Raw genomic sequence first — 18515 nt, forward strand, 5'->3', positions numbered from 1 at the left:
ACCCAAAATTATATTAATGTTATTTTTAACGTTTTAATGTTGACTTTTATGCAGCACTATTTTTTTTGTTTGATAAGCTATTTCTATAATCACAACTTTATGTTGTGTTTTGTAAATTTTTCAATAATTATAGTTATACTTCAGTTAAACACGATTTTTTTTTCTTACGGTTTATAGCTAATAAATGTAAATTAATGAGTTAAAATTTTTTTTTTTGTTATCTCCCTAATAAAGAAAGAAAGTATCAACTCCAATGAGATTCTGTGATCACTGTATAGTGCAACAAAAAAATCAATATTAAAAAAGATACAAGTAAATGTACAATATTAATTTATTTCTCTATCTTGAATGATCATAAAAACAATTTCTCTATGTAAATGATCTTAAAAATCCTATCTTTATAAGAAAAATATTTTAATGTGTTAAACCAAATTTTTTACAACAGAACAAAATAATCGCCAAAATCTTTTATAATTCTAAAACTTAAATGTGTAAAACTAGTTCTCTGTTATGTGACTGTCCAAAATATGGCTAGCCGGTTATTGGGAAGTGTATACTTTCACCTCATATCGGGTCACCTCAATTTAGTTTTTTTTTTTTTTTTAATAACAGTGTGCGTAAGTGTTATTGTCCTCTCCTCTTGTCCTTATAATGATGCGTATTTAATCAGGGGAACGTGTTTCGATTTAAAGTTTCATTCGCTCATCTTTAAACGTTACACACGCGGGAAATATACAAACTCAGTTTTATCGATGTTTTTCCAAAAAGCACATGCAAAACAAAAAAATTATTAGCAACCTATAATGCCTGAAATATCCAAAAGTACATTGGAATAAAAACAAGCTAATTTATCTTTAGTAGTCTAAATTTTAATTTCATTCTTCTAGGATGCTAGTACTCGATTGTACACTTAAAATAAATTGTGCGTTATGCAGGATTGATTAATACTTTAAATGCTTTCACAACCTTTTGTTTGATGTATAAATTAAATTTCTGCATAAAGCTAAATAATTTTTTTTTCTCTTACCTACACCTAATTTAATTTTCTAGAACATATTAGAATTTGCAACTTTTAGTCTGAGTTCATGTCTGTAAACAGTCTGGATATCAGCCCAAAAGTTAAACAGCAACTTTTAAGAGGTCATAAAGGGTTTTGTTAATGTTGTTTTTGTTTTTGTTATTTTTGTTTTATTTATCTTTAAAATCTTTCTTTATATGTAGAACTATGAAAAAGTTATTCTCAATCTTCATATTTTAATCTGCTTTTTTTTCCAGTCAAAGGTTTCTAATATTTTTTTTGTGTTTTTTTTTTTTTTAAATAATTTAGCCAGAATAACACAAGTTTCAAATCTCTTTACATTTACACCTTATGAGTTGGAAGAAAAAATCTCAATAAATGAATCAGAAGTAAAAGAGTTATTAACTATAGCAGCAAAGTTCCTTTTGAGTACGTCTATAACCACTGCATATGATATTCACTCAAATGAAGAATCTAAGGTATAATGTAATGTGAAAAATGTGTGGCAGACAGTAGCTAAAGTGTGTATGTTTTCTACTAGCATTAAAAACTTATATTTGTTAGTGTATTAGAATGATTATTATTTCTTGTTTTAGATGAATTATTTTTTTAATAATTTTTTAATTTTGAAGCACCAAATGTTGTCAACAGGATGTGCATCCATTGATCAGTGTCTTAAAGGAGGTTTAATTTACCCTGGCGTTAATGAAATATGTGGTGAAAGTGCAAGTGGTAAAACACAGCTTTGCATGCAACTCTGTCTCCAAGCTTTAATAGCAGATAGTTCTTCAAGTACGTAAATATGTTTTTTGTTTTCTTTTTAGAAATAGTAAACAAACTAATTTGTTTAATGTGTATTATTTGTCTTCTATCAACAATAATTTTTTAAAAATACTTAATAAATGTTTTGTATTAAAAAAAGTTCTGGAAATGTAGCACAAATCGATTAGAAGCTCAATTTTTGGTATGTTATAAAATAGAAACAAAAATAAAAACATAAACTTTTGGGAAACAATATCCTGTACATGAGCAAAAAATGTAAGAAAAGGCATTATGCATTTTACAATAAAATTTATTAATGCTCTTGAGAGTTGTTTTCTTAGAATATTCTTTATCAAGTTTGCATAAGATAAAAAATCTATAAATATACTTTGAAAATATATAAATATAAAGAATATGTCTATAAATATATAGAAGTTATATATAAAAAATACATATAAGTATGTAAAAAATACATAAATATATAAAAGTTATATAAAAATATATAAAAAAGAAAGTAAATACATAAGAAATATATAAATATATGCACACACTAAAGTAAAGTACATCAATTAAGTTTTTTTCTATGTACTATACAATTATAAATATTTTTCCCACATTTTATTGACAGATCATTGATTCTTTTTACAAAAAGTTCCATTAATATTAATATATTTTCTGACTTTATTATGTAAAAATGAAGAATTTTTCAAGTGGTTATTCATATTTACTAAATGAAGTGATTATCTTGTTCAGCAGTATATATATTAGGGTATGTCATACTTTTAAAGAATTTTAAAATTTCAAAAATAGCAATTTGGGGAGTGATTTTATTATGCGGTAGGTATTTCTAAATAACATTGAAATAAAACGTTTTTTTTTTTTTTTTTTTTTTTTTTTTTTTGAGTAAAAATAAACATGAAAATTGCAATATTTGAGTAAATACTGTTAAAATGAAATCAATGGATAAAATTACATTATATTTTTATAACACGTGGTTGTTATAACATTTTACCAGACATAATAATTTTTGAATATATATGCGTTACTGACTTTTGATAAAATAATCTTTACAACACTAAAAAACCAAGCAAATTAGGTAAAAATTAAAGTTTTGAATTAGATTTGTCCATGGGCAACATACTTTTTTTATGTTTCATATGATATCTTTGGCCATTTCCAACTCCAAACTTAAGTATGTTCATGCTTATGTCAAATGAAAATGTTTTGCAAAAAACAGCACCAATTAAAGTCTAGAAACAAAAATACCTAAAAAGTTTGCTCATGCGTGTTAGCTCCTTTGCCCTCATACGTGAGGGCAATGAGCTAACAAAGTATATAGTTTTACTATCTTATACTTGGTATATATTCTTCAACAGGTTTCATCTAAAAATCTTTAGGTGTTCGAAAGTTATGACCGTATAAACTTCAGCCCTTTCTAAAATGAGGGTTGCAAATTTTTCATTGTCATAACTTTAGAACACTAAAAAAGTATTATATGAAATTTAAAAACTGCAGATGAACTGCTTGATATTGTTATATGTGAAACTTCAAAATGTTTTGTGGATGCACACAGATTTGTCCAAATATACTATAATTTCATAAAATGTTAAAAAAAACAACATGTTTTGATGGAAAATAAAATTTTCACTAAAATTAAGCTTGAACATCAACTAAACAGTTTGATTAAATCTTTCTTGGATTTCAGATTTGGAACATCTCTGTGCTCTATTCTTGCTCTGATAAAACCATTGTATCTCTGAAAACCATGAACAGCTGCTGCTGCTTCAGCCACTTGCTTTAAAACTCTTTCACATCACTGGGTGTGGAGAGGATAGTAAGGTACTTCCATAGGAGAATCTATTACTTTTTGTAAATCTTTTTTCGTCATATTACATGTGAAATTCAGCTCCAAGATTTGTTCATTACTCCAGTCAATAAGTTCAAGGAGAGTAACAGCATCAAAGTTGAGTGTAGGTTTTTTTCGGTTTCTTACACTTGCATTGCCTTGCTCTTAATCTTCACTAACTTTCAAAATCATGTTAACTGCAAAAGTTCTATTTTCATTTGATGAATTTCCAAGAAGAGAAATAAGAAGAGACTCAAAATGAGCATGAAATGCCCCATTTTGAATAGACTTTGTAACAGCATCCTTAACTTCGACTGTTTAACCTCTTAATAAATAAAGAAGTTTGATTAGATGATGGTGCCCATCAACAATTAAGTGTTTCACCTTGATTCTAAATCACATATGAAAGTATACTTGAGCCACGAACTGAGAAAGAACTTTTAGATTTTTTAAAATATCATCTTCCAACCCATGTTCAATAATCTAAAGCTAAAGGATTGTTTGACCAGTTGTGAGCCATCTGCTATGGCAAAGATTTCGAAATTTTTTGTTGAGATGTGAAGGATTTAAGATACCTGATTCAAGACAAGAAGCTAACTTGTAGCTTAGTAAAGTGTTGGTGGGTGTTAACTTTAAAATGTCATCCGGAATTTTAATCAGAGGTTTAATCTGCCTAATTGGTTCAAACTTTTCTATTTGCTTTAATTGATTTACTTTTGACAATAGTTTGCCTATAGGCCCTTTAAATCCATCCTTAGAGTTTGTAGGCCCATCAAGATTTTCAATCAGGTGTCTTAAAGGTAACTCATCTGTATGCAACATGCAAATTGACCAAAAACATTTTCTTCCAATAAGTTTCTTCTTATGAGTTAACAATCCGCAATCATTACCAGACCCAGCATTGAATTTGTGGAATCTGATCCAATCACAATTATAGTTTGATCAAGTCCTCTAGGAAACATCCAGTTATTAAGCCCAATTGCAGCTTCTTTAGCTGGTTTGTTTGGACCCTTTGAAGGCGTGTATTGGGTCAAATAGGTTCCATCTGGTTCAGAAGTAACACTTATATTTTCTTGCTTTTCTATTCTTTGACAAAACATTTTAGTGATTGAATCTTCAATCCAAATTAGAGTTACATCTTTTCTTCCATCTACAAATATACCTTTGATAGGTACTTCAATAATTAGTTTTTCTGGTGAAACTCTAGTTTTAACCATAACCTCTTGTCTGGCTCTCCAAATTTTTTTTAGGATTACATACTAAATTAGCCATTTTTGGAGTCAAGTAATTAGATTTGATCAAATCTTGAATGAAAGCAGATACAATTGCAGATATAGCAGCAGGTGATATGTCAAATCTAAGAAATGCTAGTACTGTATTGGGGATCTTCATGTAGTTCTGTTTAATGGTGACAAATGGGGAAGTTTTTTATTTGATATTATTGGAGCTATCTTCAGAAGATATTTCATTTACATCCCTAATATTTTCAGGTGAAGTTTCTTGACTAAAGTCATGTCCCACTGATTCATAAAATTCATCTTCAATGTGTTGCACCTACATTTTGTTATATCCAAAATTTGTCCAGCTTGCCTTCCCACAATTTGATAACTTTTTCTTTTGTTTCTTTTCAATTAGAAATGTCTCTAAACTTATTCCAGGCAGTTAAAATTTTATCTGACAGCGTTTTTTGAGATATGACTACAGGAATCTTAAACAAAGCATTGGATTGAAACCATTGTTTCAATACCAAGTCTGTCAATACCACAAAGATTTCTTTTACAGGTAGATGACATCTCCTACAAAAAATATAAAATTTAAACTGTTAGAAATACTTAATATTGTAATATTTTCTACCCAGTGGTCACTGGACATCCAAAGACACTCAGCGGATATCCAGACATCTAATGTATGTCTTATGGATGTCATCGGATGTCTTGTGACAACTAGATATATATTGAAAACCCACTTATCAATATTGTGTCAAAAAACTCACATATCAAAGTCATCAGAAAGAAGCAAATTTTATTGAATATGTAGACCTTTCCTTAGTACATCCCTCAGTGTAGGAACTTGAGTTTCCAGCCAATCTTTTCCTACTCCAAGATATTTAATTAAATTAGTTGTAGAAGAATATCTAGTTTGTTTCAATTTTGAACTTTCCATAGCAAAATCTTTTATTTATCATTCACTGTAAAACAAAAACAATTATACTAAAAAACCATAAGAAAAATTCAACAAAAATTGCAACTTTTTGATGTCGCAGACAAATAAATAAATCCACTGCTAACACAAAGTAAATACTAAGTACTAAGTAACTGTGTTCTATAATTCACAGATTACAATTACAAATGGACTTAGAATCTAAGTCAATTTGTCTAAGTTAAATAGTTAAAAATTTAAAAGACGTTTGTAAAGTTTTGCTAATTTTTTGTTGTAAAGATGTAGTTTTTATTGTTTTTTTTACATTTTTCAAGTTGATTTTTTCACAAAAATAAAATTTTTTTTTGGCTGAATATTACTTATCTTACTCTAACTCATAAAAAAATCACTCCCCAAATGTAATTTTCAAAAAATATTTTAGTATAATGTACCCTAAAATATCTATATATATGGTAGACTACTTTTAACCTAAGATGAAACTTTGTAACCTAGTTTAAAGTAGGTAAAAGAGTTGGCAAATTTCTTTTCTTCTTGTTCTTGTAAACTTGGTGAACATCAGTAGTTGTTTGTTTCGATTATTGAACCATAAGCCTAGATTTTCTAGGTTGTTTGCCTAATTTACATTATCTGTATGAGTCAAAGCAGATTGCAGATTAGCTTGAAGTTCTAAAAAAATATTGAAAAGAAAGTGCTTCTTGTAGAAGGAAGAACAGAGGTGTTAGCTAATACTAAATTTCAAACTAGTAGAAGTGTTTTAAGTATTAATATTAGAGGCTTCTCATCAAGCACAAGCAAAATTCAGTTGTCTTATCCAGTGATGTGATTTAGTTGTGCATAATTCCGTGTGAAAACATCCAGGGCATGCAACCCTAAGTCTCAGATTTTGCTGATTTTTAAACCACTTACAGATTTTAGTAAATTATGAACATCCTGAAAATTTTATCATCTAATTTCAATCGGTTCCTAAGATATAGCTATTTAAAGTTTGCCTCCAACCAACAAAAAACCGCCATTTTTAAAAATGGTTTTGGTCCTAGTTTCTGTTATATGTGTGTTGGAAAGCTGAAAATTTGTACCTTTACATATTTTGGGCCCACGAATCCAATGAAACAACTTAAAATATTTAAAAATGAACATAACACCTAAAATTTAAATGTTTACCACAATTTTACTGGGGCGAGTCCAACCATAAAAATGCTGATGTAGCTCGATTTTTTATTTTTTATTTTTTTTTAGAATTTGTCTTGAATAGTTTAGTTATAGTTATTACAAAGAATTGGAGAGTGGTCTTTTCTAAAACAGAAATAAAAACATGATCAAATCTACTTAAATTTAGTGCTTAAAAACAGGTATTTTGATAAATTAAATGAGAAAAAAAAGGTGCAATTATTGTTTCTCACATTAACTAACTTCACATTCATATATTGCTAAATGCCAAACTCGCTATTTGAAGGAGCTAAAAAATAATTTAGGTAACAATTAATGTATTATACAGCCAGATCTTGCAGAGAACTATCAATTTTGTTATACAGGATGAAATACAAAGTTATCATTGGAATAAACAGCAATGTACACTACATCCTGTTGTTATATATTTAAAGGAAATTTCTGAAACAAATATTCAGCATAAGTCGTTCTGTTTTTTAAGTGATGACAATGATCATGATACATGCTTTGTGTATGAATTTCAAAAGAAAATTGTAAAGTACATTAAAGAACATTTAGTTGGTATCAATAAAACTTATTATTTTTCTGATGGATGTTCTGCTCGTTATAAAAACTATAAAAACTTTATAAATCTATGCCACCATAAGGAAGATTTCAAGATTACAGCTGAATGGTTGTTTTTTGAAACCGCCATGGAAAATCCACTTATGATGGCATAGGTGGTACCATTAAAAGAATAACAGCAAAAGCAAGTTTGCAAAGATCATTAGAAAACCAAATATTGACAGTTGATGATATGCTTGACTTTTGCATCACCAATATAAACACAATCATATTTTATAAAATTAAAAAAGAAACAGTCAGTTCAAGGCAACAGCAACTAAAGGAGCATTTTGAAACAGGAAAAACTGTTCCAGGTACCAGATGTTATCATCATTACATACCCATTTCAAAATTTGAAATTAGTTTTAAAAGAACAAGCGAACATCAATTTGTTTACATATTTATATTGTCAAAAGCAGTAATGTCTGATGTTGCAATTGTACTAAATCTAAATGATTTTGTTGCATGCAAGTACGATTCCTTTCGGTGGATAGTAATGGTTACAGAGATAGATATTACTACAAATGATATTCAAATTAAGTTTATGCACCCTCACAGTCCTTTTCAAAACTCCATTTGGCCACAGATGGATGATATCTGTTGGGTACCATTGTCAAGTTTAATTGCAGTAATCAAAGTCCCAACAACAAAATCAGGGCGAACATATAACATTGATGTGAATGATTATAACACTATAACTAATAAGTTTTAATTTTTTTGAGTTTCTAATTTTTAAATTTTATATATTACTTTTGTTTCTTGAACTTCTTTTCAAGTGCTCTATTTGTTTCGGAGCCTTTTTTTTTTAAGTTTATTTGTCTTAGTTTGATAAATATGAAACTAATGTTTTATAAGTAATAAATTTAAGTATATTTGAAGATGTTTTTCTGTTTTAAGTCTGCAATCTGATTCTTTGTAAAAACTCCAACTAAACTATTTAATACAACCTCTGAAAAAAAAAAAAAAAAAATTTGCGATATACTTCTGCATTTATATAATCTCCCCCTTTGAAACAATAATTTTTAGGATCAGATTCTATAAAATTACAAAGAAAACAGAAACAGCTAGTCAACAACAACTAAAAGGACAATTTGATGTTGCCAAAACAGTTTCAGTTACAAAACTGTCAAATTACACCCTTTTTTTCTCGTTTAATTTATCAAAATACCTGTTTTTAAGCGCTAAATTTAAGTAGGTTTGACCATATTTTTACTTCTGTTTTAGAAAAGACCACTCTCCAATTCTTTGTTATAACTATAACTTAACTATTCAAGACAAATTCTAAAAAAAAATAAAAAAATAAAAAATCGAGCTACATCGGCATTTTTGTGGTTGGACTCGCCCCAGTAAAATTGTGGTTAACATTTAAATTTTAGGTGTTATGTTCATTTTTAAATATTTTAAGTTGTTTCATTGGATTCGTGGGCCCAAAATATGTAAAGGTACAAATTTTCAGCTTTCCAACACACATATAACAGAAACTAGGACCAAAACCATTTTTAAAAATGGCGGTTTTTTGTTGGTTGGAGGCAAACTTTAAATAGCTATATCTTAGGAACCGATTGAAATTAGATGATAAAATTTTCAGGATGTTCATAATTTACTAAAATCTGTAAGTGGTTTAAAAATCAGCAAAATTTGAGACTTAGGGTTGCATTTTCAAAAAAAATTGGATGTTTTCACATGGAATTACCCTTGTCTTATTCAGTGAGTGATGTGAGTTCTTGTTTACTAGACAATAAATCGCAAGCAAGCTACACAAAAGTAGTTTTGCATTCTTAACCAAGTGAAAAAAATCTTGTTGAAAACAGGGATTTCTTTCCTCATCCAAGCAATTAGATTCCTAATTATTTTTTTGTAATAAATGTAAAATGATATATCGACTAAGCAGCTTAAATATGGTTTAAAATACTTGCGCTGCGTGAATATACAAAGAGGTTAGTGGACCCATCTAGATATATAATATCATTTGTTTAAGACAAAAATAGTAGCTTTAGAAGCTGAAAGAAAGACTCTGGGAAAGCGAGGCTTTAGAAGCTGAAAGAAAGACTCTGGGAAAATCAAAGCATCACGTTGGGGTTAAAGCAACTACAAAGAGTAAGGAGTTTACATCAAGTTAGATAAATTATTTGATATTGTTTGTAAGGATTGTGATGAGCAAATTCTAAAAGAGAGTAAGGATATAAAAGTATGACAAGATCTAGTTTTTCTGCAACATCAAAAAGAATCAAGAATGTAAATAAATTCTTGCTAAGACACTAAGTTCAAAGCAAGATATGATAAGCTTCAAAAGAGAAAGGATATAGAAGAATGAAAGAGAAAATAAGAGATAGAAAAAAAAAAGAGAGAGAGAATGGAGAAGATAAGTTGCATTAAATCTGATATTTTGAACATATTGATCTGAATAAGAAAGTAAATAACAATTCTGTTGCTCCTGGAAAAAAAAAGACATGTGTGCATGTAAAAAAAAAAAAGTAGATACAAATATAAACATATTTAAAAAATGCATCAATATATTTAAAAAATATATAAATAAACATATTTTAAAAATGCATCAATATATTTAAAAAATATATAAATAAACATAGATAAAATGAAAAATTTTTTGTATAAAAATTGTTACCTGTTTATAAGCATCAGGGTTTTGTTTTTAATTTTTAACAAGTAATAACTAAAAGTAACCAATTTCTAAATCAGTTTTTTAAGGTAAATTAAAATTTCTGAAGTTTACTAAAATAAAACTACTTATGTGTTTAAAACAGCAAACTTTAATGTGACAAGTTTGTATTCATAAATTTGTTATTTAACCTTTATTACAAAAAAAATTAGGCAGGTTTAAATAAATTTTTTAAATAAATAGCAATTTCTGCACAATGTCTTGAAGGATTGAAACAAAAGGTGTGCACAATTACTGTATCACAATTTTGTTTCTGCAATCTTGTAATTTTTTATGACTAAATATGTAAATTACTTTAAGTTTATTTCAAATAACTGATATAGAAGTTTTTTAAAAAAAAATTGTAAAGAAAAAACGTGAATACTTATTTTCTTTTTTTTTTTTTTGTCCAAAATAAAAAAAATAAATCTTTTTTTAAATAGTTTCTGCTCAATTTATTTTTCCACTTTTAGGCGCATTATATATATGTACAGAAGATGCTTTTCCTATGAAGCGTTTACAACAATTAGCAGAAGCATTTATTAAAAAACTTCCGGCAACTTCTTCATCTTATCTTACAGATCGAATATTTATTGAACATACTGCTGATCTTGTAAGTTAATTTTCTCTCCCTCTTTTTTTTTTTTGTTATTTATGACAAAAACTCATAGCATAAAGATTTAACTTTGTTATTATAAAGACCTGATCTTCTAAGGTTTTATCTATCATTTAATATGTCAGCTTAAAGTATAAAAGTCAAAAAAAATGCAACAAATACACATTTCTTAGAAAAGTCATCTAAGATACAAGTAGTTGTAACATTTTTAAATGTTTTTTTTTAAAATACTTTACCTGGTTTTAGTAGTCTGATTGGATTGCCCATTTGTTGATCTCCATGGAAAGTTAAAAAAATTTTCCTATGGTGTTGCGTTAATTGTAGTGTGAATGGTTTGCTGTTTATGTTTTGCTAACTGGTTTCTCATGATTTTTTTTTTTTTTTTAGGTTTGACATAAAACAATATGAAAACTTTAAGATTTTTAAAATTTTTTTTTCATTTTTGTTCATTTTCAAAAGTTTTTGATTCAAAGATCTATTGATATTTTTAGCTTGTCAGCTGAAGTTAACTCTAAAATAGTTAAAATCTTTAAAAGAATATATCTATCTATTCTTTACATGATGAAAAATTTCAATTTGCATCAAATCTTTTAGGACAATTTTCTCCATGAAAATTTTATATTTTTAACATTTAATCTTTTTTTTTTCTTTTTCTAATTGATAGAAAAGTCATAATAACAAGACCTCTTACCTTCACAAGTTTATTCTATTATTTAATGTGTGAACTATGGGAAACAATAAGCAATTTAAAAACTGCAATTTTATTTCTCAGGAAAGTGGAAACCTCTTACAAAATGAGTAGTAATTTTTTATAGTAATTTTTTTTTTTTTTTATAATTAATGCTGTTAAATTTATGTTACAATCAAATAACAAAAAACTAACACAAATGCACTTTTTTAAGTAAATGACTTACATTAGTTAACATATAAAACTCAAATTTCATCATTATGCAGAATAGTTTTTAAATAAAATAGTCTTGCAGTAATAATTATTTTCCTCTCATAATCTTATACTTATAACATGCTTGATACAAACCAAACTTATTAATATATTAATAACTTATTAATAATAGTAATAAATTAAATTTAAAAATGTTTGATATTTTTAATTTTTATTTTATTTTCATCAGGATGATCTTTGGACATTGCTCAATATTAAAGTTCATTTACTTTTATCAAATCAAAAAATTAAATTAATTATACTGGATTCAGTTGCAGCACTCTTCAGAGCTGAGTATGATGCATCAAACATGGTCAACCGGGCTCAAATGCTTGGTAAATTTGGTTTGAAATTACATGATATCTCTCAGAAGTACAAGATTTGTACTGTATGTGTCAATCAAGTAAGTTGTAGTTTTCCAATTTTGTAATATATTTAGTTTCAATTAAATATTTCCTGCTGGCACATCTATATTTTTCTGTTAGATATTACAACTCTTATTCTCAGAAATTTTTTGCTTTAGCAAAGAATAAGACTGTTGTTTTCATTTATTGCTATGTTATTTTCATTTGTTAATATGCTAATTAAAATATGCTAATTAAAATATGCTAATTAAAATATGCTAATTAAAATATGCTAATTAAAGTATGCTAATTAAAATATGCTAATTAAAATATGCTAATTAAAGTATGCTAATTAAAATATGCTAATTAAAATATGCTAATTAAAATATGCTAATTAAAATATGCTAATTAAAATATGCTAATTAAAATATGCTAATTAAAATATGCTAATTAAAATATGCTAATTAAAGTATGCTAATTAAAATATGCTAATTAAAATATGCTAATTAAAGTATGCTAATTAAAATATGCTAATTAAAATATGCTAATTAAAATATGCTAATTAAAATATGCTAATTAAAATATGCTAATTAAAATATGCTAATTAAAATATGCTAATTAAAATATGCTAATTAAAATATGCTAATTAAAATATGCTAATTAAAATATGCTAATTAAAATATGCTAATTAAAGTATGCTAATTAAAATATGCTAATTAAAATATGCTAATTAAAATAGCACAAATCTCAACCTCTTTTTGGTTGTTTTTGCTTTTGATACAAACCGCAGGTGTCTGATGATTTCAGTTCTTTTGAAAGTGTTAACAATGATGGGTGAGTTTTTATAAGTTTTTTTTTAGTATCGTTTGCTTAGTTTGTTCAAATTTTTCTTTTCGAAAATATTTGGTAAATTTTTGTAGGGCTAAGCTTGTTTCTTAAAATAATTATTTTAATAATGATAAAAATAACAAAAAAAGGTAGTAGCAAATAATAGTGATAGGCTTGTTGTAAAAATTGTCAGTAGTAATAAAGCAATCATTACCAACACATCACAATTAACCTACCATTATTCAGTATTTATGTATTGCAATAAATTTAGTTTGTAAATATTCAAAATATTGGGAATAAATTTGTAACTTCTATGTCAATTGGTAAAAAGTTAGGAAAAAAATGTAATAATAATTTTTAGAAGTAAAAAAGTTGTTCCTGCTCTGGGCTTAACTTGGTCATATATGGTGACAACTAGAATAATGTTAAGTCGCACTGAATGGGCCTATGCTGTGTTAAAAAAAAATCATGCTGGAAAAGAACAGGTTTACTTATTATTTCTTACACATTAAAAAACCATTTAAAATCTTTTCTAATTTTTAATCCTTAAAACTTGATAGTTGTATTTTTAACTTTTAATTTTGATTGTATTTTAAGTTTGAAACACTTTTTAACTTGACTATGGGTTTAATTTTACATGTTAAATGTATATTTTTTTACTTCATGTGGTGAATGGATTTTTAGAAAGATTATGATTCAGTTGTTCGAAGTTTAAAAGTGTTGCATGCACCTCACTTGCCACAAGCAGTCTGCTATTTCATTGTTGATGAAGGTGGAATCAAAGACTTCAAGCTAGAAAACAAATATCAGAACATTTAGAGTTTTTTTATTTTCAGATTTGTTGGTATTTTTTAAGATGATTTAAATACAACATGTTTAAAGGGGAACATTTGATTAAACGACTTTAATAAACAATATTTTCTTAGTTGCTATCCTCCATTACAAATAAAACGTTCTCTTTCAAACAGGTTTTGCATTCTATATTTTTTAACTCATCATTTCAATTCAAGTTAATGTTTTGTTTCTTAATAAAGTAAGAAAGTTTTTTTCTATTTAAAGGGATTCCAAAGTGAAATATACATTGAACTCTACTTTTTAGATGTGAAAAAAAAAAAGAATATTATTATATGGTAAAAGCTTGGATGGTTCTCAAACTACTTTTTTTGTTAAAATCATTCAAAGTTTTACAATTATATCTACAGCTCTAAGATTAGCTACCTGGGTATTGTAACATTTGCATTATTTGAAAATACAAAAATTCTTAGAGTTTTTCATACTTTGATGATGACCTTTAAGCGTAAACTATATTTAAGGCCATTGTTATAAATTATTTTAGTGTGATAAAAAATGTTGTCCTAGTGTAAGTGTTGTTATTTTTAGATTTCGTAAAAGTCTTTTTCTTAAAATGATAGCCCCCTCTAACCACTGTTATGATTTTTAGCTGCTCTATGTTTGCAACTTCTTTTAGCATAACTTAACTAAGCATAAAATATTCTATTAAAAATTGGTACTTAACTTAACTAAACATAATATTATGATTAAGTTGAAATCTGTTCATAATGTAACTCATTTTGGAAGAAAAATTGTGACAACTCATCCAGATGCTGCAGCAGCTGAGAATGCAAAAGTAATTTTTTATATGTATTTACATAAGTATATATATATATATATATATATATGTATATATGTGTGTGTATATATATATATATATATATATATATATATATATATATATATATATATATATATATATATATATATATATATATATATATATATATATATATATATATATATATATAATTTTTGAGTTATTTTTAAAAAATGCAGTAAAGAAGCCATTTTAAATTATAAAATTATGAAATAACAGTTAATTATATTTAACAGTTTATTATTAATGAAGTATTGTTGTACTTTGAATTAAAAATTTTTTGGTAACTTAAACATAATTTGTATAATATTTTTTACTTTTGTGTGTAAATATTCAGAGTCGTATTTTGTTATTTGATAATTGTTTCTGTTTTTTAGAATGAAGGATATTTTATTCATGTTAGAAAAACAAAAGATGAAAAGGAATACACTGAAGAAGAGGTGATTACTTGCGAAATTATTTTTTATCAACCAGCACAGATTGTTCTGAGAACTAAAAAAGGGTTTTCAAAAGTTTATAACTATTAAGCATTTCTTTTTTTAATTGTAGGTGTATTGGAAGGGACGAACAGTGGTTGTAAGTAAACTAGATGTTTATCACAACAGTCACTTACTGAGTAAGTGTTTCACAGTTGACACTGATGTAAAAGATGTCATCTACACAAAGTTTTACATGAGTGATGATTCAAAAGGTTTGTTAAATTAATTGAGTAATTACTTAACATGAATAGCAACAAAAATTATGAAATAGTTTCATTTATTTTGAAAGAATCAGTTTAGATTTTCATTTGTATTTCAGAGTTAAATGACTGTCTATGCATATTGGAGAAGGGGTGCCTTAGTGTATTTACTGACACAGGTACTGCATACTTTACCCCCCTGCCATTTAAGGTAAGATTAAAATCAATTTTATTCTTTTTAAACTTTGTAGGTGATATTTATTATAGTTAAAAATTATTTTTCAAATTTTCTGAAGTTTTACCTATATAATAAACAGTTATTTTTTTACTTGAAAGTAATTCTTCATTAAAGTCATTAAATAAATTCTTAAATTATTATAAACTCTTTAACCATTTTTATAATTACAGTGTAAGCAGGTAAAATTGGTTTTATCATTACAGTGTAAGCAAGTAAAATTGGTTTTGATGCATAGAAATGGCAGGTAGAACTGCGACTTCTTTTTTGCTAACTTTCTTTGAAAACAATTTGCATGGTTAACAAACAAGAGTTTTTAGCATACCAAAAAAAAAATTATTAGCTAGTAAATCCTGAATAAGTCAGCCATTTTAAGTATGAGTATTTGATAGTATGAATATTTGGTTCAGGTGTGCAAGACCAAAGAAAATATGGCAATTATAGCAGCACCAGTTTACACCCTAAAAAAATAGCGATTTGCACAAGTACCAGTTAGATTCTCATCCTTGATCAGCAAATTGCTTCCATCACCAGTTGCTTTTTTGTTACCAAAAAAAAAAAAATCTTAGGGAGTAAGTACTATAATTATTGGTTACAAGTGTATTTTTATGCTTTTGTAAATGTTTAGGTGAAAAAGTTGTGGAAAATAAATATTGGAATTTGTGTTGAAAGGGAAGTACTGCCTAATGAAAGTGAAGATGAAAAGAAGTAAGGAGTGCTTAAATAAAAGATGCCTTTATTTTTTTTTTAGAACTTGTGCTATTTAGGTTTTGGTTTTGTTGTCCTTCTGACCTACATGTTTTTTTCTTAGCTATCTTCTTAATTTGACTATTTTTTACTTCATTTTTTTTTCTCACTGCTAGTCTTTCTTTTAGTACACAGCAGCTTTATTATTTGGTTTTTTTTATAATTTTATAGTTATTAAAAGAGCCTTCTTTTTCTTTTTGTTTGTGTCTTGGTATTAACATCTTTTGAGGTGATTGGTCTGCAATCTTATGAAACAAATTTTTACTGAAGTCTCAAAGTTGAAAGACTGGTAATATATCTAAATGAAATGATGAGTCTTGACCAAGCAACGCAAATCTATTTCCAAATAAGAGAGAATTAATATATATAGATTTTCAACGTCTAAGTGGCCAGTATAAAAACTCAAATACAATCGGTTTCACCGAAAGTATTTTATAAATATGAATTTATAAATATAGTATTCTCCTAAATCAAATAAGCATGTTTGTTTTTACTAAAACTCCGTAGTTAAATAAGTTTGCGTAGCTTAGTGGAATGTGAAAAACGCATTCGAATATCGGCCTCAGGTTCGATGCGAGGGTCGAGCCACTAATTGGAAATTTTATGTTTTTTCCGGAAAATTGAGTTTTCGTCCTCTAGATCGGTTCATCCAGCATTTACAATAAGAATACAAGCTTAGATGTTTTATGTATCATTAGTTAAAACAGACATTGATATTCAGATAGAGCTAAGAAATAAAGGCTAGAAAATAATCCGAGTAGCTGCTTGATCAAATCAAAAATCTTTAATTTCTATATAAAATAACGAATAAGAGAATTGAGCGAGAAAAGAATTGATACAAGTCAATTTTAAAACGAATATTGACACTACGTTAGAACTAAAAGAATCAGGCTAAAATCAAACACAGATAAGTAAATGTTGAAACGAATATTGTCACTAGGTTAGAACTAAGAGATTCAGGCTAGAAATACACTGGGAGCAGACAATATTAAAACGAGTATTGACACTAGGCTAGAACTAAGAGATTCAGGCTAGAAATACACTGGGAATGGTCAATATTAAAACGGATATTGACACTAGGCTAGAACTAAGAGATTCAGGCTAGAAATACACTGAGAATGGTCAATATTAAAACGAGTATTGACACTAGGCTAGAACTAAGAGATTCAGGCTAGAAATACACTGGGAATGGTCAATATTAAAACAGATATTGACACTAGGCTAGAAATAAGAGAATCAGGCTAGAAATACACTGAGAACGGTCAATATTAAAACGGATATGGACAATAGGCTAGAATCAAGAGAATCAGGCTAGAAATACACTGAGAATTGTCAATATTGAAACAGAAATTGACACTAGGCCAGAATTTAAGGCTAGAATTACACTTGAGCAAGAACTTAATCCGAACCAAAATGTCAATACTAAAACGAATATTGACACTAGGTTAAAACTATGAGAATAAGACTAGAAATGCCGTTATGAGAATCTTGATGTAATCAGGGATTTTTAATTTTAAAACGAGTATTGACACATGTTTAGAACTAAGATCTTTAAGCTAGAGTTGAACTATGCAATAACTTATTCTCAGTAGAAATGTCAATATTAAAGCGATTATTAACTTATGGCTAGAACATAGAGAATAAGGCTAGAAATACTTTACGGAGAATCTTAATTTTTATCGTAAAAATGGGATCAGAAACTTCAGTTTTAAAGGAAATAAAAGCGTTAGGTATAACATTGATGAATCTGATGTACTAGATAATTTTGACTTAGGAAGGGCTGTTTAATGACCTTGGGCGTGTGCAACGGTGAGCATAGAAACTTTTTCATCTACATGATTCTTTAATTTCTTCGTCTGCGTGAGTCTTTGGTTCACTCTGGACATCTGTCCGAAAACAATTTTACTAATTCCATCCTTAGGGCTTATGCTATTTCTTCCCTGAGGCGTTCACTGCTCAGTCTTGACCAAGCAACGCAAATCTATTTCCAAATAAGAGAGAATTATATCTAAATGAAATGATGAGATATTATTTGTACAAGGAATAGGGAAAAGATTTTTATTATAAATTACTGTGAATTTATGATCTCCAAAAGCATTAAGGTTGAAAGGTCAAATACCAGGGGTACGAATTCCACTTATAGCATTACACATTGAGGTCAACCTCTAGAAAAGCAAGTTCCATAAGGTTACACACCTAAAGGTTGGTTGTTCCTCTCCCAGGGTTAAGTTGCAATCACTTTTCAACCTCTATCTCATAATAT

The 18515-nt window shown here is 27.4% G+C and overlaps 2 protein-coding genes and 1 pseudogene across 4 annotated transcripts in view; all 3 read left to right on the forward strand.

Annotated features, from left to right (window-relative positions):
* The first annotated feature begins 1044 nt into the window (after positions 1 to 1044).
* On the forward strand, positions 1045 to 13852 carry LOC145182440 (DNA repair protein XRCC3-like). 2 transcript variants are annotated; one of them, XM_090086051.1, is made up of 8 exons: positions 1045 to 1140; positions 1328 to 1497; positions 1651 to 1810; positions 10686 to 10825; positions 11959 to 12171; positions 12903 to 12946; positions 13302 to 13425; positions 13625 to 13852. In XM_090086051.1, exons 1-8 carry the CDS (start codon positions 1086 to 1088, stop codon positions 13757 to 13759), a joined length of 1041 nt encoding a protein of 346 aa, XP_089942177.1. In that variant the 5' UTR covers positions 1045 to 1085; the 3' UTR covers positions 13760 to 13852. The 2 variants fall into 2 exon arrangements, with proteins under 2 accessions (XP_089942177.1, XP_089942178.1); XM_090086052.1 differs by lacking the exons at positions 1045 to 1140; positions 1328 to 1497; positions 1651 to 1810 and adding an exon at positions 9536 to 9653.
* On the forward strand, positions 4936 to 8283 carry LOC149889357 (uncharacterized; annotated as a pseudogene).
* Positions 13853 to 14409: 557 nt separating the features above from the next.
* LOC145182439 (anaphase-promoting complex subunit 1-like) overlaps positions 14410 to 18515 on the forward strand; it is a 36051-nt gene continuing 31945 nt past the window's right edge. For both annotated transcript variants that reach the window (XM_090084474.1, XM_090084475.1), the window contains exons 1-5: positions 14410 to 14567; positions 14969 to 15031; positions 15141 to 15282; positions 15390 to 15481; positions 16134 to 16213. In XM_090084474.1, the coding sequence (XP_089940600.1) occupies positions 14475 to 14567; positions 14969 to 15031; positions 15141 to 15282; positions 15390 to 15481; positions 16134 to 16213 (470 nt within the window). In that variant the 5' untranslated portion in view covers positions 14410 to 14474. The remainder of the gene's footprint in view (positions 14568 to 14968; positions 15032 to 15140; positions 15283 to 15389; positions 15482 to 16133; positions 16214 to 18515) is intronic.

Source organism: Hydra viridissima, unplaced genomic scaffold, assembly GCF_058129835.1.
Source record: "Hydra viridissima isolate aposymbiotic clone 2 unplaced genomic scaffold, HvirCarnegie_v1 scaffold_4, whole genome shotgun sequence".
Taxonomy (NCBI): Eukaryota; Metazoa; Cnidaria; class Hydrozoa; order Anthoathecata; family Hydridae; genus Hydra; species Hydra viridissima.

Coding starts and splice junctions, on each gene's coding strand:
- LOC145182440 (XM_090086051.1), top strand. CDS start 1,086: ATGTCTGTAAACAGTCTGGATATCAGCCCAAAAGTTAAACAGCAACTT. Junction 1,141..1,327: donor TAAACAGCAACTTTTAAGAG/GTCATAAAGGGT, acceptor TAAATAATTTAG/CCAGAATAACACAAGTTTCA. Junction 10,826..11,958: donor TTGAACATACTGCTGATCTT/GTAAGTTAATTT, acceptor TATTTTCATCAG/GATGATCTTTGGACATTGCT.